The following is a 27971-nucleotide window of genomic DNA, read 5'->3' on the forward strand; positions in this document are numbered from 1 at the left end:
TGAGAAAGAGTGAGTATGGCCCTCTATAATTTCCGCAACCGTACCATGAAAACAAGGTGAAAAGTCACAATGGCTTACAAAAGAGGATGAGAAAGAGTGAGTGTGGCCCTCTACTCAATACCCTTCCTTCATCATAAAAAATAGGAAAAGACATGTCAACTCTCTCTCCGAGAGGCCTGCGTATACAAAAGACTAGTTGATAAGAGATAGGAAGTTTGCCAGCATTAACTTGCCATGTGGCACTAATTGACAAGCTCCATCCAAAGGTCACAAATCAAAAAGTCCCAAGAGTTTCATGCTTTACTAAGGCCTTATGTTCCTGCTGAAAGTGCTGAATGAACATCGCAAAACACCAGCAATAGGCTGCCAAACCAAGAAGTTTCTGGGCGTCATTGCACCAAAAATGAATGAATGCACTTTCCACTACATAATCACCTAAATTTTGGAAGATACATGTGAGTGATAGCTCTGTATATCTTGGATATTGTGGTAAAACAGGGACCCCTTGTTTCGAAAACCCAATTTAAGGGTTTCTGCACCAAAACCTTTGTACTTCCCTTCACAAGAAGCGGTGGCAATATCTGCAAACCTTGAAAGCAACATACTAGAAGTGTTGAATTCTTGAGCCTTATAATCCTCAAATGGTATCCACTGTAAAATGACAAGGGTTATGATCAGTGAAAACCTAATGGTAATGGGTTCCAAAACCCGAGAGTAATATACCCAGGTTGAACCTAACTCATGGACGTTTACAATCTTGGGATATTACCAAAATACCTCTTGAAATTTGTGGAAATTTCCAATCTACCCCTCACCAATTTTGCATGGATTGATCCAATTTTTGCATAGTTTATACTCTCTGACAATAGAAATAAATCTTCAAAAGTCTTAGATAAACCTTTCACAAATGAGCTCACAAATAGAGGCAGTTGTGTCTACAAATAATGAACACTTCAATCTGCAGAGCCCACAATACCATCTGAAATCCTGGGTCTATCATCTTCTACTGAGGGAGAACCAATCTTCTTATGAAGACTTGCAAAAATAATGTCTATTCGAAGTGTTTAGGGGTTTTTTTTTTCAAAATTTATTTAAGGGCATTTTGGGAATCTTTAGTACAAATTGGGGGTTTTTGGGGAATTTTTGAAATTTGAGGGGTATTTCCACATATTTCAAGGGTATTTTGGTAATTTTCCACAAGCTTTGTGGGTGACCCAATCAATAGTCAAGTAGAGATAGACACATTTAATGAGCTTTCCTTTTGAACGCTTAGCCGAAGGAAACTGAGTCCAGCCACTTGTTTTTATCAAACAGAAATATGTCATACCAAGCAAGCAGAAGCAGCAGAATTAAATAATTTTCCTGTACCTGGGCCGCTTCAATTTCATTCTCTTGCACCACTATTTCTGTTGACAATGGTAGTAATTTGCACAGAAAGAAGAGATCTGACTTTCCAAATGCTACATCATGACCTTGCCTACATAAAGAAAGCAGTAAATTACGAATGTCGTATTATAATCTACAAAAGAGCACTAAAAAGGACCCTGAAATGATCACAAGTCTACTCTATCAGGTCTGCTTTCTCACTTTTAAGAAAAAGCGTGCCATCTACTCAAAAGAAGAGCTTAGAAAGAGGAAGAACAAGAAACCTGAAGCCAAAAACTTCAACAAACTCTGTATCCACCTACCAAAAAGCAAGAACAAGAAGAAAGTGAGAGGAGGTAAAAGGTTTGGATCTATCAAAACTTGCAATGCACTAAAACCTCACCCCGGTTTCTTCCTTGACTTCACGTATCGCCGCCTCTAGAATATCCTCACCCTGCCACAAACAGTTTGATGGTCAAGATTTTACTCTCCGATTAAGACACATGTGCTCACTAGTGATATTTTAGCTCCTTTGCCTGTCTTCACCTGAAGAACTACGCCAGTGGGCATTTTCCAAATCCCCAAGCCATGCATTGGACCTGATTTCTCTTGCACAACAAGAATCTAATCACAAATTAGAGATATCAAAGAGAAGTGGCGCCACAATGAGATTAGAAAATTGATTTTGTGCTGTGTGCAAGTTCAAATATACCTCATTTTGATCATTTATCACAATAGCACCGATGCCAACTTGATGGGAAGCATTTGCAGGAAGGGTAGACTCTTCCTCCGGAATCCAATATGTCAGCATCAGATAGTCCTTCTCAGCATGGTGATAAATAAATCCCTCCTACAAAAGGACAAGCAACAAGACTATCATAAATTTCTGAACTTTGCTCTACCATTAAAGCCCACTTTCCGCCATGAATCAATTTGGTCATCATGGTCTGCACATATCAGCAGCATCATAGGACACCAGCACCCTGTCATACATTACTTAATAACTCAATGATACATCTGTACTTCACTACCATCATACCTCAACGGCAAGTGGGACAAGGTTCGATTTGTCAATTGGTAGCTTTAGCCAAATGCCTCTTTTAGACTGCACTCAAAAGCAAGCGCTTCTCAATAACAAGCCTTAATCAGATAAAATTTATCTACATACCAAGGGTTCAAACAACAAAAGCTTCGAGGTTTGTATCAAAAGGCATCAGCATTCTTGCAAAGAGATTCCTTAATTATAAGTTATGGTCAAAATTCCAAACAAATTAGTAGGCTTCTGGTTGAAGAAAAGGTGAGATTGCTGTAGGTCAGAACTTTCATGGAGTACATGAGATACTTGAAGTTCGAATTAAACTGAGGTAACAGCGAACAGTACACTTCTTGCATTTATGAAAAAATTTGGTCCCTCGACCTTGACAAGGCTATTGCAACCAACTTCAAGCCAAAGAGAGAGTCAGAACACCCGCAATGAAACATACATTGAACTTGCAACATTAGACTTACAGCTGAGAATTTGTACTTGAGTTAATATAAGACGAATAAGAATGGGGCAACTTAGATAATCATGAGCCACACTAGAGAGAGAGATCTCATCAACCACCTCAATCACTACATTATCTACGTAAACACAGAGACCTTTTGTGGTCGCTTTAGAGAGACCACGTCACCAAAAGAGAGGATCACCAACGCCAGCCATAGGCAAGGTTGAATCATCGCCAATATGAATAAATGAGAGAGAGAGAGAGAGAGAGAGAGAGAGAGAGAGAGAGAGAGAGAGAGAGATGGACGAAAGGCTTGCGAGTTCAATAACTCCAGCTGGCAAACTCTGAGAATGATACAAGACAAAGGACAGAGAGTCCCCCTAGGCCACATATACAGTGGCAAGGTTGGGAAAAAATCTCTCAGATATCACAAGCAAGAAAAAAAAAACCCTCTTCATTATGAGAATGGCCAAAATAGGGCTAAAATGGGCAAAGTGCAAGTGCAAATCCTAAGTGTACCTGAACTCCTAATCTTACAGGTACCGATGGCCAACCTACAACAAAGGGCCGGTGCACGTGTGATAAGAAGCCTATAAGCAAGAGGAAAAGCTTCTAGAAGGTGAACATAATGCTCTGACACCCCTTCTGTCAACAGCAGATGCTAAAAAGCTATCTAGGGAAATGCAAGAATCCTGGCAAATCTGGAGAAGAAGAAACAGCTCCGGCTGCCCACTTGCCTTCCCTGCCCCCTTACCTGCTCGCGTGGCCCCTCCCCTCCCCCCCGCCCCCCACCCCCCCCTCCTACGCGCTGCGCGCTACCCTCCGCCCCTTCCTATCCGCCCCACCCCCGCTCGCTGCCCCTATGAGACCCAGGGGACTGACATGAGAGATCCACCTCCCTACCACCCTATATATAGGCTCTTTGGCTCTTAGCCCTAGCCCAGTTTAGGATCCCCAATCCACATTTAAGCACTCCAGGCCCTTGGCCTAGGTCCGTGACCCCCTAGGTTGGCCCTTGGCCTTACATTACTCCTCCCTTGGAGAAGTATTATCGTCCTCGACAACAAAAGTAGGAAATTTCTTCTTAAGAATAGTAACGTTTTCCCAAGTGGCACCTTCTTCAAGTCGGTCCTTCCACTTGACTAAAGCTTGACAACGCACATGATGATGAGTACGTAAATCATGATAGTCTAAGAGTCATTCAGGCTCATGCCGTTGGACTGGATGTTCAATGAAATCATCCAAAATCTTTTGATCAATGACATTGTCGTCCCCTTGCAAGCGTTTACGTAAACGACTTACATGAAATACCGGATGAATACGAGAGTGCGCAGGTAACGAGAGTTTGTAGGCTCGGTCACCAACTCGCTTTAGTATCTTGAAAGGCCCACAATATCTCAGAGATAACTTAGGTGTTGACCTAGTCTTCAGACTTTCTGAATGCTATGGCACACGCAAAAATACCTCTTCCCCTTCCATGAAGGTAACTTGCTGACGTTTCTCATCAGTGTACTTTCCTGTGCTTGTCGAACATTTTGACGAGCCGGTTTCAGCATGTCTATGTGGCCTTGGAGAAAATCCTTGACCAATTGAAGCTTTTCAGTAGCCAACCCCACCGTAATTAGTGACCTGGGGTTGAAAACCATACATGAGCATGAAAGAACTAAAACCAGTCGTAACATGCTTAGCACTTTTGTACGTAAACTCAAGAATGGGAAGATAATCTTCCCAATCTGCCTGCTTCTTGCTAATGTATGCTCGTAGCATATCCTCTAGCACTTGGTTGACTCTTTCACTGTGACCATCCGTTTCAGGATGATCAGCAGTACTTATGTTGAGTTGCCTACCCAATCGTTTTAATACAACCCTCCAAAGTGACTGTTAAACTTGGGATCACGATCACTCACAATGTTAATTGGCAATCCATACAAGCGGTACAAATTGTCCACAGAAAACTTGGCTAACTCTGGAGTCTTGATTGTAGACTTGGTTGGAATAAACTTGCAAAGTTTAGTCAACCGGTCTATGACCACCCACACCAAGTCATGACCTCGTACCAAACCACAATGAAATCCATAAAGATACTTTCCCCTTTACCATAAAGAATCTCGAATAAACGCAAGAGACCTCCTCCCTTCAGGCGCTCTGCTTTATTTATCTGACATTTCTGGCAATGCAAAACATAGTCTTGAACATAGCCATGTGAACCTGCCAGTAAAACTCTCGTCGTACGAGAGTATAAGTCTTCTTAATATCCGGATGCCCTGCACTTGGACTGTCGTGACATTCATAAAGTATTTGGCATTCAAATGTCCCCGTAACAATTCAAACACCTGCTATATATATTGTAAATACTTTGCCTCAGAGGCACTATACACGAGTATGTATGCACGCTTTTTAAAAAAATTGGAAGAGGAAAATCTACATAGATTCTTCTCTCTCTAGATGGTGGCACTCCACGTGCCAACAATCTCAATTCTCGTAAGTAAAAAATGCTTATTTGCAGGTATTACGTAGGTACTACAGCCTGCCACCCTTCAGTGGAATCAAAACTCGCAGTCTCTCTCTCTGGTCTCTCTCTGTCTCTCTCTCTTCCATGCATGGCCGCACTTTGTAGCCCGAAACTGGAAGCTCTCTCTCTCTCTCTCTCTCTCTCTCTCTCTCTCTCTCTCTCTCTCTCTCTCTCTCTCTCTCGGAAAAATCAGGGCTGTATATTACTGAGTACAATATAATCCCCAGCGGATGCCAAAATAGCCTATCACGTGGGGTGTACAAGCTGAATGTAAGGGTGAGAGCCACTATAGTGACAACTCGACTAGAACAATCTCATGGTGGTCTGTGTGATGAGTGGAGGAGAAACCACTGAGGGGGGGCATAATGCCATGTAATCTGGCCACTTGTAAGTGTGAAGAAGAGTGGAGATCGGGCCCAACGCCGAAGGAAGGCAAATCGACGAGCCTCGGCTGCTCTAGATGTACCTGAGGAAGAATCCCACTGCCAAATCACGGTGTGAATGATGTCCAGCCAAATGGCAGTGAAGGTATCCTGAAGGAGCTGTGGAGCCGCACTGAGAATGTGAAGACAACGAGCTCTCCAAACATTCCATAGTGTAATGCTAGTGATGACTGAAAAAACTTCATCACGTGTCTGAGGATCCCCCTGCCAAGCGATCTGTGGTAACATAGCCAAAGTCCCTCGCCGATAACCAGTCGAGGTAAGCATAAGAGCTGGATCTGTGTCTGAGCCCTCGTAGAAAAGATGCGGTCCGGGCATCGGCATCAACCATGAGACAGATCCCCAAGTGAGAAATCCATGCTGAACACCGGCTTTGCTAAGTAAAAAGCAAACTGCTAGCCACACTATATGAGAAGAGGAGCATGACCAAAGACAGTGTGCAGGTGACTCATGTAGTCGCAAAGGACATCGAGTACATAACGGATCATGACCCATAGTAGCTAGCCAAGTCCCAATTGGAAGTCCTGCATGTGCAATCATCCACATGAAAAAAGAAATACGACGAGCCGCATGTAAATCCCAGATGGTTGACGTTTACAAGCAATTTCCCGTTTCGGGGTTGCCGCTTAAAAATCTCCGATTGGTTGCCCAGTTGACTTTGCGGCAGAGTTCTAAAATGTTCCCCTTGTCATTCCGAAGGTAATGACGCGAACAGATTTCATGGCCCAAAATAGAAGTTCCTTAATTTTTAGGAGATTCTTCCATTGGGCTCCCATTCGTCTTCTGACCATCTAACCCCATTGGGACCGCATCCAAAAATGCAATGTGACCCAACTGTCGGGTACTTTCTTATGGTGACCCCACCTTGACTTTGTGCCTTTATTGAGTTCAGTTCCTAGTATCCACCAACTTGCTAAGTGCAACGGGGGGACTGAGCCAAGACATCCTCTTACTATACAAATTCCAATGCCGACCAACTTTCCGTCTGCGGGTGAAACTACCGTTCACATTGGCCATACAATGTCTGACCATTTGCAACTTTAAAAAGAGGGTCTCAAAAATAAAACAAAAATCATTGGAAAGAAATGAATAACTAAGGTTAGCAGTTGCCACGTCCTCGTGACATAGTTAACAGTTGCCACGTCCTCATGACATACCCCCCTCTTGAAATCGCAAATGTCCTCGATTGCATACCATAAATACACGCCACTGATGATCTTGTGTTGTTAGCACTCTTTTATCATCGCATGTATCCGCAAGAAGGGTCGTAACACATAGATATACATGACTTAATGAGACCTTCATACTTTTGTCCTTTCCATCTATTACATTGAATTCATATGTACATTTGATGTGCTAGCTCTATCATTACCCCTCCTTTGCACACGTTGGGTTGGGGCATAAGTAGGTTGTGACCCAAAGGCCTCAAGGTAAGCTGCAATACATTTGGTGACTCTGGCAGTTTGCATCCATAGGCGGATAGTTCTTGAACTTCACCAAGTAGCGTCTTGCAACTTGTCCTTTAACTTTTCTATCCGTATGTGCCAAAACTTGCTCCGATACCAGGATCTCATTAAGTTCCTCAACTTCTGGTTGATCCTCATCTGGCACATCCCGCACGAAGGGTCTTAGAAGACTCACGTGAAACGCATTATGAATCTTCCACGCATCAAGCAATTTCAGCCTGTAAGTCACATCGTTGATTTGTCAAGCACTTGTATAACCCATGCATTGATTAAAAAGACAGCACTCTTTCTCTCACAATTGAAGGAGCACCTCACGTGGTCCTCTGCTGTGACAAGAACATTCCGTCTTTGCCATTAGTCTCTCACTCTCATGTTTACAAGATGATAAAACACGTACTATGATTGTTTCTCTCAATACAGAGTCCCTCAGTCTAGAAGAGCATGAGTCATTGCATGAAAAGAACTCTCTTGCTCTCATGTCTTCTCTGAAGCACGACACACGTATTTTGCATGATAGATTTGTGATTGTTTGTAAGGACCATCAAGTCTTCAAGTTGCTCCCGTCTGTACCGAGTACACCTTGGGGTGACCATCAAGCTAGATGGTTCCAGTCTTGTGAGCAATTTGGTGGTTTGGATAATTGTGTTTCTAGTGAAGCTAACCCAATTGCAGATACGATCAGTCACGCAAGATCGATCTTGACTCTTGAGTCGAGGTCCAAAGAACCCATTCAGGAAGTATTTTGTCTTCACGTGATTAGTCAGTAGGCATTGTCCGAGTTTCTCATTCATGACAGTCTCTTGAATTTTGTCACCGTCTTTATGTGTCCCCTTTTCACAAGCATGCCGTATTGCACGATACACATGATTCACTCATGGACGAGCACGGATGAATGCAGATCATTCTAGAAAAGATGAAGAGTTTGCTTTAAAGGAATTCACATTGTTTCCCAATTGTCCGTTTTGTCAGTCGATTTTTCATGTTGATTTCTTTGGATGACACAGTCACAGCGAAAGCACAAGCACGATCGTCCATCAAGCATTGGCATTTCCATTGTGATTTGCCACAGGTGATAGGTTTAGGACGACAAGTCAAGTTTCGATCACCTTTTTGGCATGTGTTTGGTGAACGGTTTGGCACTCCGTCACATTGTTCATCTACATTTCATGCACAATCATTTAGGAAGAATAGTCTTTTTCCAGTCACTCGACATGGAACGGATATGTTTATGGTTTTGTGTTTGAAGTGGTTTCACGGATATTCCTCAGCGGAGACGAAGTTGAAGCATTGGAGCCGCAGCAGATCATTCTGTTCGTTTTCGGCACGGCCCAAAGAAGCAAGCATTGCAGACTTTCATGAAGTTCAAGTATCGCACTACCTACGCAGCGGAGTGGGCGACGAGTACTTCGTAGGATCCCATAAGTTGTTGGCGGACTCTACGGGCGCCATACAGCTCAGTACGAGTACCTCACGTTGAAAGGGAGGGATGTCACGTGCACATTTAACCCTATGTGCATGTGGACAAGTTGTTCCTACTTCTAGGGTTTAGGTAGCCTAGGCAATGTTATGGCACCTTTGTGAGCCTGTACGCAGGTCGTACATGTCCACACACTTAGAGTAGCTGCATACCCTCTGATTGCACAACCCATAGCATGAGAATTTTCCGCCAGAGGTGTAACTATGTCAAACTTTGTAAATAATTAATGTATTTACAAGAAAAGAATTATCTAATTAGTTGTGTGCACATCAGAATAGATCTAGAAGTTCTGGGGCCTCAGGTGCGCCCAAGTTTGGGCCAGAACACCTCAGGGAGACCCTAGCAGAAAATACCATGAAGCCCTAGTGATTGGGAAATCGGGTCTTCAATGAAGGGGTGGATAGTAGCCTCAGATTTCACACTCAGAAAATTACGCGCGCTAGTGCAAGCACAGGAATGAGATGGGGTCCTTGGAACAACAATAACCCTGAGGCTTGAATTATTTTTACGGCCTTAGGATAAGTCAATCAAATTATTTTAAATTGTCTATGCTAGACCAAATGGCCGGACAAGTGCGAACAGGTAATGCCAGAGCAGTGCTGGTACGACATTGCGATGGGAAGCAGCTGACGTTTTCATTGGTTGCATCTATGTGTGCAGTTGTGCACTTAATTGCACATTTCATTAATTAGCATAGGACTTTTTAAAGTCAAAAGTTGAATGGTTTTTTAATTATCAAGTGTACCACTTGGCACACTTACCCATGCAATCTCTCTCTCTCTCTCTCTCTCTTTTAGCTAGCGCCCCCTCTTCTGGCTGGCTATATGAGAGCAGCCCCTCCCCCTCTTGCCAGGTTGGCAATGCACTACCCCCCCCCCCCCTAAGTTGAACGTCCTCTACGCAGTGAAGCTCTCCATTGAAGCTTGAGAGCATCACCTTGTGGTGTATGTGGAGCCTCTGAGCACCCATCACCTAGAACAAGGCCTCTCATGGTTGTAGGCAGCTGTGGAGAAGTAGAAAACTCTCTTTCTCCCTCGTCTAGCTGCTGCAAATTCTTTGTTTTCAGCCCCTAATCACCTGTATTAGGGTGAATTTCAGCAAAGTCTTAATAGAATCTTATTCCTCTCTACCTACTCTACACATACACAAAGTTTGGAGCGTTTCCATCGCGAAAAGGACCTCCATTTCGGCATTGGAACGTGCTCAGGTAACAATTTCTGGTTATGTGCATAAAATTACAGCAAGCGTGTGTGCGTGCGTTTTGCATGTTTCTTTCGTGGGTTGACTGCAGGAATGATTATGTGAGAGACACAGTTAGCGGAAGATAGACTCTCATTTATGAGAGCTTCCGATGAGTTTTGTGAAAGGTAGACTCTCGCCTACAAGAGCTTCCCAAAATCTCATAGAAGAGGAAAGATCCTCTCAGTAGTCCGAGAGCAGTTCTTCTACTCTCTCAGTCAGAAGTAGAAAAAGGACAAGAAAGAATAGAGGACGGGCTTTTGCCCCGTTCTTGTGCTTGTAAAGATTCTCCCTTAGTACTAAAGAAATTCTCTTTATGGGGGGGACCAACCCATCTTCTGGTCGCCAATGATGTGTCAAGCTTTCTCTCTTTCTCTCCAAAGTCTCTTGAGTATATAAATTGCATTTAATAGTCAGTGTTCGCTTCCGTATTTTTGTGACAATAGGACCCAATTTTCCGACTGCATGTGAAACACCTCTTATAAGGTCATCTTATTAATAAGTGCCTTTATTCATATTTATCAATCAAATCATGGAGGCCTCCCCTTGCTTGCTCGACCCAGCTTGAGATAGCTATAAAGGAAAGGCCAAGGCGCTCGGTAGAAGCAAAAGAAGAAGAAGGCACAAGGAGGTTCAGCGTTTTGCAGACCTTAAGATCTTCAGCACTTTCTCAAGGAGAACCAGCGTTTTCAGTTTTCAGCCCTTAGCCTCGCGAGATCCCACAGCATCTGTTGCAGATCCACACTGTCACGACTCGAGCACCAAATCAGCCTGGCGTTTTCAGTTTTCAGCACAACCAGCCAGCATTTTCTGTTTTCTGCCATAACCATGTAGCGTTTTTGATTCTCAGCCCTTGCAGGCCTCAGTTGTAGCAGATCAGCCCGTGCCTTGCAGAAGTAGCAGATCCACAGCATTGGATCTTAGAATTTCAGATTTCAGCCTTGACGTCGTCGTCGTCGTCGTCGTCGTCGTTGTCGTCAAGTACCACAGCATCTAGAAGCATTGTACCAAAATTTGTGCAATCTAAAGCAAATACCTCTCTAGCAATAGAGAGGGGGGCCCTTGGAGGGGGGTTTGGGACCCCATCTGGTGTCGTCTCCTATCTCTCTCTCTAGCACTCTCATTCGCAGTTTGCATTCCTCTCTTGTTTTGGTCATTGCACATTCTCTCATTAAGTCAAGGAAGGCTCTCCCTTCCCATCAGCAAAAGGAACCTTCAGCACCCACTGATCACTCATCTTGAGCCATATACCATCATTCACTTCCGCTGCACATTACATGAAACCGCCAAAAGATGATGTCAATACCAAAAACAAAGCCGTAGCCTTCAGAAAAATCACTTTGATACTATACCGACTCGCTTTGGAAACCGGTCAACTTCGTTTGGCTGTCAAATCGGCTTTGATTGCCGAAGCCAATGTTGGAAAACCGCCCGTCAACAAGCGTTGTAAATAAATATAGATGCAATACGAACCCTATCAGGCTACTTGTTATGCAGTCAATTCAATGCCTTCTCGGTGTACGGAGCTGAAGATTGCATAAGAATCTTTTCTCAGTGTTAATTTCCGTCCTTGCTTCAATTTCCCGAACACAGAGGAACTCTAAGGCGGGAAAACCCCCTTAGAGTTAAAGGGTTTGGCCCTTGGCCAGTCGGGCGCTGCCCAAAATGTAACCCAAAAGCTCTCAACGAGCTATGGTGTTGCCGGCAGGTGCGCAAGAGAGAGAGAGAGAGAGAGAGAGAGAGAGAGAGAGAGAGAGAGAGAGAGAGAGTTGTGTTGCGAAATCTGCATACCTACAGTGATGAAAGCTCCTCAGCAAGCGTCTGCAACCGCAACAAGAGAGAAGTTATCCAATTTGGTGAAGGTCGACCTTCGACCTCGTCCCTAACCAAGAACTCCTGTACCTGTAGCTACAGACTCTCTTCGTCTCCTCCTTCTCCCCCCCCCCCCCCCTCCCCCCCCCCCCCCCCCCTTTGTGCATGCATGCAAAAGCCTTGAGCACCACACCCTCTTTTCCTCTTTTCCCAAAATAGCTTGAAGCTTTGATACCACTATGAGACCCAGAGGCTGACATGAGAGATCCACCTCCCTACCACCCTATATATGGGCACTTTGGCTCTTATAGTCCTAGCCCAATTTAGGATCTCCAATCCACATTTAAGTAGTACAGGCCCTTGGCCTTACAGCCTCCCACTTCGTCCCACCCCATTCCGCCCCTCCCAGTTGTGCTTCTCTCCCTCCTTCAGCATTGGAGGAGTTTGAAGACCACTCTCCCCCCGACCTCGTTCGCCGTCACAGTAGCAGACACAGATGGTGGATTCTGCTCCGCCACAAAGGGACTTGACTCCCCCTCACTCGACCTTGTTGAACCCACCATCCGGCTTATTCTTTCGCCGACACAGCAAGCAAGCTTAGAGGCAAAAGTGCAGTTATCTGCAAGATCATTGGCACCCGACCCAACAGAGGAAAAGTGTGTGATCTCCTTCAAGCCCGTCTTTGGGAAAGATCATCGACGTTCAGTTTCTCGGGGCGGTTGTTATCATATTGAGTTTGAGACATCCGAGATCTCCAAGGTCATTGCGATGAGCCCCTTGGCCATCCGAGCAATCAGAGCTCATTTTCGACAGTGGCGCCATGGCTTTGATCCGACTACCGATGCTCTTGTCGAGGAGACAAACCTACCCATCTCAGTCTGCTTCCCCGGCCCGACTAGAGAGTACCTCCCTTTACTTTCCAAGATAGGGACTGTCTTGGAGACACCTCTCTCGGCAGCTTCTATCACTGCCAAGATAGCAGACACCTATAATACACGTTCTAGTTCGAGACACCCGCACCATCCGGAAGGTCGTTTTACTATCTTGGGTGAGTGGTGGTTGGCTCTGTCAGAAGGTGGAGTATTCGGGCCTCCTGAATAAGTGCTTCATTTGTCGACAAATGGGCCATCTTGCAAAGCCCTGTCCACGGAGGAGGCCCCGACCCGTGGCACAGAGCTAGACCCAGCCTCCTAAGGCTGGCCAGGCCCAGCAGGCAGAGACACAGGGAGCTCAGGCAGGTTCTTCCTCCAAAACTGATGCCCAGGGGGAGGAGGGCTTGCAGCAGGTCCGTGGTCGACGTCACCAAGGACCACCACGTCAGTTCGACGCCCTTGGTGGTCAATCTGCACCAGGCCAGCAACAGTGGGTTCCCACAGGGAACCGTTTAAACCCCTTACAATAGCACGAGCCCACAGATACCCCTTCCACCTTAGCTTCGCCACCGACACCCCATCTTCATCCCGCTCCGCCCATTGCCCCTACCCCCCCCCCCCCACCCCCCCCCCCCCCCCCCCGGGCTCGATCACCTCCATCCCCCCCATTACCGTCCCCTCCCCTCCCATGCCACCCACTAGCCCCCCTGCTCTGTCATCCACTCCCTCGCCTACCTCACAGCCGGCTCAGGGGACAAGACATTCATCGACAGCAGCTAGGAGGTCACGAGCCGCCTAGCGAGAGACGAGCAGCCATTCCTATGGACGCCCGTGTTGGTGTAGACGTCACCTTTTGTAGCGGTCCCTCAAGGACTGACTAGTTTCGACATCCGTCACCGGTGGGACTTCTTTGCTTACGACCACACGATTTCTCGGCGATTCCTCTCTTGACTTTGAGGCGGCTTGCTTCAAAGTCCACGTATTGTTTCTAGCAGCTAGAGGGGCAGAAGCCATGGACACAACGGTTGGTTTCTCCTTCCCACTGTGTGGCAGGGACCAGACTGAGTGGACTCTTGACTCATTGATGGACTAGCTTCAGGCTCAAGCTCTCGAGTTCTCTCATCACACGAGAGACTTGAAGGTTACAGATTTGATACAAACTCTGTGGCCGTTGGCCAAGTTCTCTGGGACACCACCGGATACAGCAGGATGTAGGCACATTGTGGTACACTTTTTCGCTGAAGCACCGAGTACACCCTGCTATGTATATGTACATAAGGACTCCTGGACAGAGGATGTAGCCCGACGAACGGTACGCTATTCCTGGGCCTGGGTTGGACAAACTCTACAATCACGATTATCTTAGGGTCGCTCAAATACGGATTACTCCCTATTCAAGCCGGCCTCGAAGATAGCGAGGTTGGTTGCTATTGCACCATCGGTTTTTTCTCACTAACTCCATGAGGATCGTCTCATGGAATGTGCAAAATTTAGGTGGACCCCAGTTTCAGTGTCAGAGGGGTCGCTTGCGTCAGGAGCTTCCACGATGCCTTGTGGGTGGTATGATTGATATTCTTATGCTTCAAGAGCACCATCTTTGTGAGAGCCACATTCTGCGGTTTTTGCGTGGCCATTATGAGAAATTTTGGTCAGCTGCTTTTGGGCCTGGAGGCATTTAGGGAGGGGTATTTATGACTATTGCAGACTCATGGCCGCTGGCCATTGTGGGTGGAGGTATTATTGTGCCAGGCAGGGCCACTGGATTACTATGCAAGTTCATGGTTGCCTCATGGGCTTCCTAAACATTTATGCGCCCAATGTAGCAAGTGCACGAGCTGAGTTTTGGTCACATATTGTAGAGTCCTTGCCGCATGCAGAGCAGTGGTGTGTCGGGGGAGACTTCAACATGTTGGAGGACCCCACATATAGGATCGGAGGTAGCCATGCTACTGTGCACAGGGTTGAGTTGCCAGCTTGGGAGCGTTTATGTATGACCTTGAGGGTTTCATATGTTTGGCAGTATGCAGGCTTTGTGCGGCCCCCAGACAGCTTATCTTTCTCTCGCTTTGACCGCAGAGAAGGAGGAGTGAATCTATCTCGGATAGATCGCTTCTACACCAGTGACCACATCTGTGACTTGGGAGGATCTGTTTGTATTCTGGCAGGGACTACATTTTCAGATCATGCACGAGTGATTCTTACTGTGACAAACAGACAGAGGAGTGGGAGTACAATGGTGCGCATCCGTGAGAGGATCTTGCTAGATCCAGAGCTCAGAGAGCGGGTGGTGGCACTTTGGGCAGAGAGTCTTGGCACTCAGGGCACCCTTGCTGGTAGAATGGCCTCTAGACTTGCTGAGCTGAGTCGCTTCTTCCTCTAGGAGTCTGCAACTCGCTTGGCTACGGCCAGGGAGGAGTAGAAGCTTCTCCAACGGGACATTGCTTCCTTGCAGCGAATGCAGGAGCACCACCCAGACACTCCTTGGTTGGAGGAGTAGATGCAGCAGGCTCGACAGGAGCTAACTAGCATTGAGGAGAGGCGTCATGAGTACCTTTCATCGGCAGGCATCTCAGTGGACCCAGTTGGGCGACAGAGTTAATGGGGAGTTCTTTGAGATTGTGGGGCCCCACCATGCGTGCACCATGTCAACCAGTTGAGGAGACCCAATGCGTCAATTGCTTCAAAGCCTAAGGATATGCGTGCAGTTGCTACTGACTTCTACCGTGATATGCTGTCAACCGAGCCACAGTCAGAGCGCCACGATGCATACACAGAGCAAGTTTGGGCACAGATGCCTTGCCTAGTTACTAAGGAGATGCATCAAAGACTAGAGCTGCCTCTCTAGCTAGAGGAGCTCCATGAGGTCCTCAGGGCACTCCCCCGAGGTGGTTGTCCAGGGGAGGATGATTTGACTCCGAGCTTCCTCTTGGAGTATTGGGACATGCTTGGTTCGGATCTTTGTAGCGACTACCATTACATTTTGCACAGTGGAGAGATGTCTAACAACATGAGTGAGGGCTTGATATACCTTATTCCCAAGAAGGAAGGCTCCTTGGATGAGATTTGGCAGTGGCGTGGCGACCGCGACCCATCACCATTCTCAACTCAACCTACAAAATCTTAGCAAAGGCTCTCAGTTTGAGGATTCAGGTGCTACTTGAGAGCATTATACATGGGACCGAGACCCATCACCATTCGGCAGTGGCGATCGCGACCCATCACCATTCTCAACTTAACCTACAAAATCTTAGCAAAGGCTCTGAGTTTGAGGATTCAACCGCTACTTGAGAGCATTATACATGGGACCCATACAGGTTTTGTCAAGGAGCGTAGTATCCTTGACACCATTTTCACCTTTTTGGAGGCATCTACCCTCGCGTGTCTCCGAGGTGAGGAATTTGTGATACTCCTTGATTTTGAGAAGGCTTACAACAGAGTTGACTAGGATTTCTTGGAGGGCACTCTACGCAGGATGGGGTTCTCAGATGCTAGGATCACAGGTGTGTCAATCCTCTACAAATATGCGCACAGTCAAGTGCTCTTGGCAGAGGGAAGAGGGGAACGCTTCCTACTCACGCATTCGGTTAGACAGGGTTGCCCTCTTGCCCCTTTCCTCTTTCTCTTCTATGCTGAGGCGATGAGCATATTTTTGACTTCACAGGAGGTTGGCTTGCGTAATTTAGAGCTCCCTATTAGGGGAGACGAGCTACTTGACGTTGAGGTTGTTGACAACTCAAGCATGTACTTGGAGGGTCATGAGGCCAATTTGCACAAGTGTGAGCAGGCTCTTGAGGTGTTTTGTTGTGCATCAAGAGCACTGATCAACTGGAGGAAGACACTGGCTTTCTGAGTTGGCAGCACTCCTACGCCTGACTAGTCACCAGGTAGGGCTTCAGGAATCTAGACAATCCCTCCAATATGCCTAGAATCCCAAAAGGCCAAGCGTAGCCACAAAGAAGCCCTCAGTCACAAGATCTAGTCGGGGAAACGCAAGAGGTGACCAAAACCTGGACAACCTCAAGGCCAATGGACACCTAGTCTTGATTTTTTCAATCTCAAGATTTAACATTGAAGAAGGTGTTGGGTTAAAGGCCCAAATGGCCCCCTTTAATGTATATTTTAAAGGTTACTAACCTTTGGCCAAGTTCACATTGAACTTCGCCACTAACTTATAAATTGGTCCTATACTTTTAGTAAAGGAAACAAGTGAGTAAATTAACTCACTTATCATATCCCCTCATCTCATGTGTAGCGTGCCCTCTCTCTTCTGCTAGCGCTTCCTCTCCTGCTGGTCTTCGCCTCCCCTCTCTGTACACACATTGCACTTCCTCGCGTGCTCTTTCACTTGCACACACCGCCGCGCGCTCATCAACTGGTATCAAAGCCCGATTAGGGTTTGCCCCCAAACAACGTCACCATGAAACGCGTTTCGGCAGGTAAATACAAGTGAAACGTTTCGGGCCTTGAAACGTTTCGCTCACCAAGTGAAACACAAACCGTTTCACTAACAAGAAGTTACCATAGTTTTAGTTTCAAAGTCGCTAAACACGCGTTTCAGTCTCACGTTTCACTCCGCTCTCATTTTGGACTGAAACGTTTCGGGGTGAAACGTTTCGGCCTTGAAACGTTTCGCGGTTACGCTGCCCCCAAACCTGCAAACATTGAATTTCAGCCAAGAAGGTCAACTTTCACGCGACATTTTGCAATTTCGTCGCCAAAGGACTTGTCCCCGGACACTAGAGAGCTCCTGGCAACCAAAATTGACCTAAAACGGGCTGAAATTAGGTCAAAAACAGCAAAATACAGGTTTTGCAAATGATGTATTAAAGTGTTGGAATACTTTTGCTAAGTCTCCGCTACCCGAAAACCCTGAAATTGCCAAAAAAACAAGCCCTAAAACAGGTGTTTTAAGCAAATTTCAGATTTACAATGATGTATTAAAGTGTGGGAATACTTTTGCTAAGTTCCCGCTACCCAAAAACCCTGAAATTGCTGAAAAACAAGCCCTAAAACAGGTGTTTTAAGCAAATTTCAGATTTACGCAGGTTTTTGCAAGTGTTTTTATGGTGCGATTACATTGGGGAAAGTGCAAATTGATGCAATCCACGCACATTTGACAAATTTTGGCTATGTATGACCATTTGTGGCTCAATTTCATGTAATTTTGATGCTACAAATTGGGGCTTTTGCGCTTACATGCCTCTAAAGGCTGTGTATTAGCCTTATGTATGTCTTCTGAGGCTAAAAACAACTAAATTTGTTGTTTTCGAGCACAAATTCGCTCGCTGAAATTTCCTGCGCATAAATTTTAGAAATTAAATTTCGTGCCCAAATCGACCTATTTTGCCCCAAATTGCTCCTGTGACCATTTGGAGCTGTAGTGCACATCTCTGTGAGGCTATACTCCGATTTTTGCGCATTTTGCCCAAAAATTCAGCGTATTATCCCTCTTATTTCGTGCAACTATGGTCTCATCTTCTTCGGATGTGAAGAACCTCTTCGAGATTAGGAGGTTCGATGGTACAACTTTGATCTTTGGAAAGACGGGATTCAAGGAATCCTATTTCTTAAGGATTGCTAAGGGGCACTTGAATAGGTGAAGCCACAAAATATGGCAGATGAAGCATGGGTTAGCATGAACAGGAAGGCTGTTCCATACATTAAAATGGCCATGACAGATGAGACCGTCATTGATGTGAAAGGTCTCACGACTGCTTTTGATGTGTGGGAGAAGTTAAAGGGAATGTATGAAAATACGCAGCCTGTCAACCAAGTGCACTTGATGCGAAAACTTGTTGGCATGCAACTAGATGAGTCCAAGAGCGCGGCAGAGCACTTGTCATTGTTTGCAGGTACTTTGTTGCAGTTACAGGATTCTGGCTTGCCCCCTTTTGATGATAAGCTGAAAGCTCTCTTCTTCCTTATGACCTTACCTGAGTCATGGGAAACTTTGGTGGTTTCGTTGTCCAATAACCCCAATTTGACCTTTGATGGTGTTAGGGGTTCTATCTTAAATGAAGAAATCAGGAGGAAAGCAAGTGGAGAGGGAGGCAGCTCTGCCAACATGGTTAGAGGCAGGACAAAAAAGAAGAATGCTTATGCACAAAGGAGTAAGAGTAAGAGTAAAGAAAGGGGAAATGCAAGCAAAGGCAAGGGTGATGTGACTTGCTATCAATGTGGCAGAAAAGGTCACAAGAAACCCGATTGCAAATACTATAAAGCTGAGTTAGAAAGGAAAAAGAATGACAGAGACAAAAAGAAAGAGAAGAAGGAAGTCAAGGCAGATGCACAAGATAGCTCAAAGGACAAAGAGAAGGCCAATGTGGCTTCTAGTGTCGTGATTGAGGAGCTGTCAGATGTAGAGGACATCTTGTGTGCCACTTTGTCAGATGATGATGCTTATGACTTTGATGCCTCTCTAAATGTTCATTCACAGGACATGCAGATCACCAAGAGTGATCTTATTGATGCTTTTTTGACTGTCAATGATGCATTGTCCCAGACTTGGATTGTTGATTCCGGTGCTTCATTTCATGTGACTCCTATCAAGCAGTGTTTCTCTACTTTTGATGTAGGCAAGTGTGGCCATGTATACCTTGGAAACAATCATGCATGTTCCATTGAGGGTATTGGCACTGTGCATCTCTCCATAGATGGCACAAATGAGCTTGTCTTGCATGATGTTAGATATGTGCCGAGAATCAAGAAGAGTCTGCTTTCTGTTGGTCAGATGGATATGCATGGTTACAGCATCTTGTTTGAGAGAGGATCATGGAAAATGACCAAAGGCTCAAGGTTGATTGTAAAGGGCACAAAGAAAGGGACACTTTACTGCATGCATGGAAAGGCCGTGTTTGGCAAGTTTATTGCATTGGCTGAAATTAACTCTCACATGGAGTTGTGGCACAAGAGGCTTTGCCATATGAGCCAAAAGGGCCTTTCTAAGCTTTGTACTTTGAACAAGCTTGATGCTAAAGGCACAAAGCTTGATTTTTGTAATGAATGTCAATATGGCAAGCAAGTAAAGCATTCTTATTACTCTGGTGTCTCTCGTAAATCTTGTGTGCTTGATCTTGTACATTCTGATATATGTAGCATGCCTACTAAGTCTATGGGTGGTGCATGTTATTTTGTCTCTTTTGTTGATGATCATTCTAGGAAAATTGGGTTTATTTGCTTAAGTCTAAGGATGAAGCCTTTGCTGCGTTTAAGAGATTTCATGCATTTGTGACCACCCAAGCTGGTAGAAAGCTAAAATGCTTGCGTACAAACAATTGGGGGGAGTACACAAGTGCTGAATTTAACAAGTTTTGTGAAAATTTGGGCATTATGAGGGAGCTTACTGTGCCATACAACCCCTCTTCTAATGGTGTGGCTGAAAGATTCAATAGGACACTTTGTGAGAGGGTGAGATGCATGCTGTCCACAGCTAATCTCTCTCATGGATTTTGGGGAGAAGCTTTGAAAACTGCAGTGTATATATGCAATCGATCCCCTCACATGTCTTTGAAAGGTGACATCCCTGAAGAGGTTTGGTCTGGCAAGCCTGCTTCATATGATCACTTACGCATTTTTGGTGCCTCAAAGCATGACCATAAAAGGGTGAAATTTCAGCATGACCAGCCACCTGTTAAGCCTATTTTTGACCCTCAGGATGCACCACAAATGGCTGAAAATGTAGATGATCCAATGGTGTTTGAGCCAGATGATGTTGGACAGCAAATTGAGGCTCCTGAAGGGCACTTGCAGCCAAGAAACAATGCTGAAAATGATGTACAACAGCCCATTACTGATGATTTTGTAGTGGCACCTGATGTAAACCCATTGCCGGATAATGTGGATCATTGGGTGAGGCGGTCTACTCGTCAAAGACGGCCTGTGAGTCGATATGACCCCTCTTTGCATTACATTATGTTGACAGATGAGGGAGAGCCTTTTACGTATAAAGAGGCAAAGACATGTGAGCACAGCAACAAGTGGGAGCTTGCTATGCAGGAAGAGATTAAAGCTTTGCATGCTAATCATACTTGGGATTTGGTTGAATTGCCCAAAAAAAGGAAGGCTATTCCTAACAAATGGGTGTATAAAATCAAGATTTTTGATGCAAAACCCAAGTATAAGGCAAGGCTTGTTGCAAAGAAATATGTTCAAACCAAGGGCATAGACTTTCAGGAAGTGTTCTCTCCTGTTGTGAAGATGACCACTTTGCGTGTATTGTTTGCCATTGTGGATGCTCTTGATTTGGAAATGGACCAAATGGACGTACATACCGCTTTCTTGCATGGTGATGTGGAAGAAGAGCTTTACATGAAGCAACCTGAGGGTTTTGTCATCCCTGGCAAGGAACATTTGGTATGTATGCTCAATAGAAGCTTGTATGGGCTGAAACAATCATGTAGACAGTGGTACAAGAAGTTTGATCGCTTCATGCTTAAACATGGTTACAAAAGAAGCCATGCAGACCATTGTTTGTATATCAAACGTGATGAGGATGGCAGCCCTATTATTCTTGTGCTCTATGTAGACGATATGTTGATAGCTGCAAAGAAAAGAAGCACTGTTGATGCTCTTAAAGGGCAGCTGAAATCTGCGTTTTCAATGAAAGACCTTGGGGCAGCTGAACATATACTTGGAGTGCATGTTACACGGCAAAGAGACAAGCGCCTATTGTATTTGTCACAAGAAAAGTACATTGAAAAGGTACTGGACAGATTTAACATGGCTGAAGCAAAGCCTCTTGGTGTGCCATTACAGCCATATGTTAAAATCTCCAAGGATGATTGTCCCAAGTCAAAGGAAGAAGCCAATGACATGCAAAGTGTGCCTTATGCTTCAGCTTGTGGTTCACTTATGTATGCTATGGTTGCTACTAGGCCTGACATAGCCCATGCAGTGGGAGTTGTGAGCCGGTTTATGGCTAATCCAGGCAGGTTGCATTGGGATGCAGTGAAGTCCATTATGAGGTACTTGAAAGAAACTAAAAACAAATGCCTCTGCTATGGTAAAGAACCAATGGAGTTGAAGGGATTTTGTGACTCTGACATGGCTGGTGATGTGGATACACGGAAATCCACAAGTGGCTATGTATTTACTCTTGCGCGAGGTGCTGTTTCATGGTGTTCTAGATTGCAAAAGATTGTTGCATTGTCTACGACAGAGGCTGAATATATTTCAGCCACTGAGGCTTCCAAAGAAGCTATTTGGTTAGCACAACTATGCAGTGAGTTTGGTTTGCCTGCCAAGGCACCTATGCTTGGTTGTGATAGCCAGAGTGCCATATATCTGGCAAAGAACGCCATGTTTCATGCACGCACAAAGCATATTGATGTGCGGTATCACTTCATACGAGAAGTGCTTGAGGATGGCCTTATTACATTGATTAAGGTCCATCTATCACAAAATCCAGCCGATGCTCTCACTAAGTGCTTACCCAAAGCACAACATCATCTATGCATAGAGATGGTGGGAGTCACGTAGCTTAAAGGCGCCATTTATGCCTTTAAGTGGGAAGTTGTTGGGTTAAAGGCCCAAATGGCCCCCTTTAATGTATATTTTAAAGGTTACTAACCTTTGGCCAAGTTCACATTGAACTTGGCCACTAACTTATAAATTGGTCCTATACTTTTAATAAAGGGAACAAGTGAGTAAATTAACTCACTTATCATTTCCCCTCATCTCATGTGTAGCGTGCCCTCTCTCTTCTACTAGCGCTTCCTCTCCTGCTGGTCTTCGCCTCCCCTCTCTGCACACACACTGCACTTCCTCGCGTGCTCTTTCACTTGCACACACCGCCGCGCGCTCATCAGAAGGAACAATTATTTGATGGTATCCACTTAAGCTATCATTCCCTTATCTCCAAAGCCAAAAAGAACTCAATCAAATGTTTAGGCCTTTGTCACTAGCAGGCCAAAAAGATATAAAAGCACTCTTCCTACAAACGAATCAAGGCATACTAGTTCTTTCTTAAGTGTGGTAGATTTCTCTCTTGAATGATAGGTCTTGAGTTCAAGACCTTACAGACTGATCTATAAGGTCTCTTGGAACCATTCCAACGACCTTCAAGTGTAGTAGATTGGTTATCCCATTTCTCTTTGAGTGTTAGGTCTTGAGTTCAAGACCAATAGGACAGATCTATGAGGTCTCTTGAAATGATTTCGAGGACGTTATTATCATCTTTGCATGTGTGTGTGTGTGTGTGTGTGTGTGTGTGTGTGTGTGTGTGTAGCTCCCATATGTTTGACTTCACGCTTTGGCCCGTCATTCGGTGCCGGTTCTTTGCCCACACAACGGCTTTTACATGCCCATAATGCATATCTGAAGCATGAAGTTTTCCGCGATATGATTATGGATATAATTCCGTCCTTTATCTCCCAAATGCATATGGATATGGATGCTACGTGGTTTAAGCGTGTTCAAAGTGACTATGGCAAGTACTATATGTCTCAGCTGCAGGGCAATTTGTAGCACGCAAGAGATGCATGTCAACTATCAATGCATATGGCCAATTCTTTCCCACTTTCGGAGGCTGAACTTAATGCACTACTTTCAGCCCGCACGATTATACGACATAATGATGAGTGAAAACTGATTAAATGGCAGATTCATGCACGGAAACATCCTTTTGTTGATAAAGTTGTACCTCCAAACAGTCCTTCAAGCATTTGCATCAATCTCATCAATCGCAAGATATTAAAAGAGTCAAACTTCCAGAGGACGTCTTCTCTGCAGAAGTTAGCAGAGGCTTTAGTTGCTCATTTTGGGAAGATCTTTGAAGCCCCGTCCCCTCTTACACAAGAAGCCAGACAAGCACGCAATCTTTTTCTATCGTATGTTGCTCCAATCCTTTCCATACACCAGGCGCAAAATTTAGAAGTTTCTTTCATGGAGGCAGAGTTGCATGCAAGTTTGTTGGACCTAGGTAGATGGAAGTCTCTTGGTTGGGATGGGCTTACTGTCAAATGCTTCCTCTCCTTTTGGGATCACCTTAAGCAACCATTACTAGTTATGATGAATAAGGCATGGGAAAAGCAGAATGTCCCCCTTTCTTGGAAAGAAGGGCTGCTCAAGCTATTGCCAAAGCAAGCTTTCTGTGAGCATTTTTCTCACTAGCGGCCCATCACTCTTATGCTGGTGGTTTACAAATTGATGGTCAATCACATTAAAGATTACCTACATCAAGGACTTCACCAATCTCAATACGGTTTCATACCGCGTCCACACATTACTGATAATCTCGAGCATGTTGCCATTGGCATAGAATATGCGAAATACACTTAGCAAGATGTATTGGTTATGCAAGCTTGACATTGAAAAGGCTTTCGATACTGTGTTTTGGGATTACATTGCGGAAACAATTCACAGGCTAGAATTTGGGCCGAAAATTTTGCAGGTGGTCGTCTCTTGTATACTCAAAGTACTTCAGCTAGTCTATTGGGTGGTTCTTTCACAGACCCTTGGGCTTTGAGACGTTCGGTCGGAGAAGGGTGTCCACTTAGTGCTTTACTTTATGCAATTGCTTCTCACCCTTTGTTGTTGCATCTTGAGGCCCTCGCTTCTTCTGGCCGTTTGCATTGTTTGGCATTACCTTCTAGGAAACAATTCATAGGACACACCTATGCTGATGATTCTCTATTCATACCTAGGAACCATAAGGAGGATGTACAACAGATTATGCATGCCCTGCATTTATTTGGTTTGGCAGTTGGATTGCACGGCAACTTTCAAAAATCCAAGTTATTGCCTTTAAAAGTATTCGATTGGCACAAGCTTCTCTGGCCAAAGGAGATTGTTCCTCCTCTCAACATAGTACGTCATCTGGGCTATCCGATTGGCTGGAATGTCTCTATGGCACAGAAGTTAGACTAGGTGCTCCAAAGATTGCAATTAAAGCTAAGCTATTGGAAATTGTCAACCTGGCCATTGCATGTACGTCTCAGAAATGTCCACTGCATTATGATGACTTGTCCAATGCATTATGATGGCCTATGTACAATTCTATTTACCTCTTTTATCATGGCCCTAGCAGTGCCTTGGGTCTCTTATGTCTTACATACTGGAGCATTTATGGCGCACATCACCCATAAGAAAGGGTTGCGGTTTTTATCTATGAATAAGTTATGCACATCTAAGCGATAAAGAGGGCTAAGTATTTTGGATTTACGTTGACATATTCTCGCCACAAAAGCCATGCTCTTGCATGTTTTGGTGGAGCAACAACAGCTTATAAATTCACATTTATGTGGTGGTATTGTCGCGCCTTCCTTTGGTCACTAGCACCCTTCATATTGGGATGTCATCTTTGGGCAACTTGATGGTCATATTCCCTTTACTTCGTCTCTTGTTGCTGATTGGAAGGCCGTTACCATGCACTTGTCTTGGCATGGTCACCAGTCCTTTCAGGGTAACTCCCAAAGGTTGGAGAGCATTTATTGAAGTAAAGCATTCTCTCTCACTATGGTTCACGCTCTCCTCAACAAGCATACTTTCTTTCACATTAAGGGTGTGCCAGGTGGATCAAGTAGTGGATGACTCAGGGCAGATTCTCTTCTTTCCCCTGCTCTTCGATATGAGCCGGAACCTCATTATCACCACTTGTGGCAGCAAATTAGGCCGTTGTTTGCTGGTCTTTCCCCGGTGCCTCCATTGCTTGCGGATTCTTAGCTTTCGAATTGGAATCGTGCCAATACTAGGTTGGACTGCATATCGGCTGGCTCAGTTTATACTTTGCTGCAGTCTGGTGCATGAATTGAGTTTCATGGCACTCTCCAAGTCTCAATTGTGGTGGCAAAGAACGATCGCCTTCTCTCTTTGTGTCCGATGTCATGTAGCTGACAAGACCGTGACGCATTTGCTTTGGGATTGCCACTACTCCAAGACTTTCATCAAGCAAGTGTCCTCTGCATTGCACCTTCGGTTTCCCTTTAGCGTCTTTCACAAATGGTTCTGAATTTTTAGAGTCCTCCAACAGCCACAGGGTTCGTTTGAGGTCTTCTTCAGTTGGGTCAAATTTTGGGTTATGTGGACCATATGGCATCGACGTAACTCCCAAATGTTTCATGGCATGGAAATTGACCCTTTCCCTCTTACTTCAAGTTTTCGCTTGGACAAGCACGTCATAACTCCCAAATGTTTCATGGCATGGAAATTGACCCTTTCCCTTACTTCAAGTTTTCGCTTCATCTCTCTTGAAGCTTAGAGGATTTACTTTGATTGTTTCTAGTTTTCAGAAGAGCACCATGGTGCTTTGTCTTTTGTACCTCTTATTTATTGACGGTTTTCCTCTATTTGGGATTTCCCACTTGTAAATTCAATCAAGATTTAGAAAAAAAAACGTGCACGCGCGCGTGCGTGCGTGTGTGTGTGTGTGTGTGTGTGTGTGTGTGTGACAGAGAGCGAGAGAGAGAGAGAGAGAGAGAGAGAGAGAGAGAGAGAGAGGAATTACCTGATCTTTCCAATGGGCAAGAGATGTTCGAAGAACAGCAAGGAAGTCAGGGGGGTGAGCGGGCAAGCCGAGAGGATCGATGATGAAGCCCCCAAACCGATCGTCTTCCCCAGCCAGTAGCACAGCTCCATCACTTGGCGGAGCAGCAGAGCTGGCGTCCGAGTCCATAAGAGGCGGAGGAGGAGAGAGTAGATGCTGTTGCTTGCAACATCCACGCACGGTCGCGCACACCTGCGAGATCAGTAGCAACGTCTAAATGATCTGACTTACAAGGAAATGACACTTTGCTTTTAACAGACTCAATACCAGTGCAAATTTCAAAATAGGGGCACTAACCCAATTTGAAGGTTGTTCTCACGCTGCTCATGCTGACCCTCCATGGACCAACCAATGGAGCTGATGGAAGGTTTGCAGTTCACACTACACAAGGCCCAAGCAAAGGCTGTTCTTTCTGCTCAGTCGAGCTGCCCAAGGGTGGACAACTACTCGATCAATTGGCTCAAAAAGCCTAAATGGAAGCTCTTTTCGGGTCTTTTCGAAGGGTAGTGTGAACCAGTCGTGAGCACTTCTAAAGCAGGCCTGAAATCCTTGGTGGAAAAGTGTGAGACGAGCATCACTTTCCCAACCATTGAGAAAACAATTCATTTAAAATTCTTTCGAGTTTATGTCAAAAAATGGAAAATTTGTCGGTTTTACAATACATTAAAGGCCACACATCCATTGATGCCATCCCTTCTTCTACTAATACTAGTAAAACAGTGCCGCTGCAGCATGGCCCCTCTTACTCTCAAGCTCCTCACTCTTGACAAATTTCACAAAAGAAGATCAAGAAAATTTCTCTCTCTCTCTCTCTCTCTCTCTCTCTCTCTCTCTCTCTCTCTCTCTCTCTCTCTCTCTCTCTCTCTCTCTCACACACACACACACACACACACACACACCTGACGCGTCAATCAACTTCAAAATCGTGTCGTTTTCAATTTCAAAAATGCCGGTTGAGGGCAAGCGGAAAGGAGAAACCCCGCCTCGAAAAAGAGAAAAATAGTGTGAAACCCCGAAAAATAAATCTATTTTTAAAAAATTTCCTCTGATAGTGTTTCGAAAGATGAAGTTGCAAAGGCCACATGGCCAATAGAGGGCGACTCTCTCGCTCTCTCTCTCTCTCTCTCTCTCTCTCTCTCTCTCTCTCTCTCTCTCTCTCTCTCTTCCTTTTTGATTGACAATTAAGATCCAATTTTGAGTGCTTAGCATGTAATTAGTCACAAATTACCTCGCAAAAAAGGGCAAATATTATGTCTAAAAATAATGAAGCAATTCATCTGGAGAGCCTACTTAAGCATCTTGTATCGATGTCCAGACAATCAAGTCTTCTTAAAAGCTACATTTTTTTGTCTTTCAAGAAATTTAATCCCATGAACAGGGGTATTTTGGAAAAATTGAAGGGCATTTTGGGAATTTGTGACAAAATATTAGGGGTGTTTTGGGAATTTTTGAAATTTGAGGGGTTTATCCGAGAGGAGGGCCGTGCGTGTGCATCCATGCTCAACAGACAGCTACTTGCGAAGCTCATCGAGATTCGAGGCCATCGTGAGAGAGAGAGAGAGAGAGAGAGAGAGAGAGAGAAATCAACCCCATCTGGAGCTTGGACTGCACAACGGCACGTGTGTGTGTGTGTGTGTGTGTGTGTGTGTGTGTGTGTGTGTGTGCGCGAGACATTAGAGGGGCTACAGTGCTCAAAAAGCAGGTGCTGTCAGAGGAGTTGCAATTATCTATTTTTCCCTCTCTCGTATTGTGTGAGAAGCGAGCGCAGGCGCCATCAGAAACTCACCTCTCTCTCTCTCTCTCTCTCTCTCTCTCTCT

At 45.1% G+C, this 27971-nt stretch overlaps 1 protein-coding gene across 1 annotated transcript; it reads right to left on the reverse strand.

The window, feature by feature from the left end:
* NUDT2 (nudix hydrolase homolog 2) lies at window positions 1-26384 on the reverse strand. Its single transcript, XM_086501344.1, has 8 exons — window positions 26115-26384; window positions 2405-2470; window positions 2078-2215; window positions 1912-1989; window positions 1769-1819; window positions 1650-1684; window positions 1369-1477; window positions 1-651 (listed from the first exon to the last, which is right to left on the reverse strand). The coding sequence occupies exons 1-8, from the start codon at window positions 26280-26282 to the stop codon at window positions 436-438; spliced, it is 861 nt and encodes a 286-aa protein (XP_086357470.1). The 5' UTR covers window positions 26283-26384; the 3' UTR covers window positions 1-435.
* Between the last annotated feature and the right edge of the window lie 1587 nt (window positions 26385-27971).

This window comes from Adiantum capillus-veneris, chromosome 26 (assembly GCF_014529385.1).
Source record: "Adiantum capillus-veneris isolate H3 chromosome 26, ASM1452938v2, whole genome shotgun sequence".
Taxonomy (NCBI): domain Eukaryota; kingdom Viridiplantae; phylum Streptophyta; class Polypodiopsida; order Polypodiales; family Pteridaceae; genus Adiantum; species Adiantum capillus-veneris.

Coding starts and splice junctions, on each gene's coding strand:
- NUDT2 (XM_086501344.1), bottom strand. CDS start 26,282: ATGGACTCGGACGCCAGCTCTGCTGCTCCGCCAAGTGATGGAGCTGTG. Junction 2,471..26,114: donor TTGCCCATTGGAAAGATCAG/GTAATTCCTCTC, acceptor TTTTGAGTGCAG/TCTAAAAGAGGCATTTGGCT. Junction 652..1,368: donor ATGAAATTGAAGCGGCCCAG/GTACAGGAAAAT, acceptor GTCATTTTACAG/TGGATACCATTTGAGGATTA.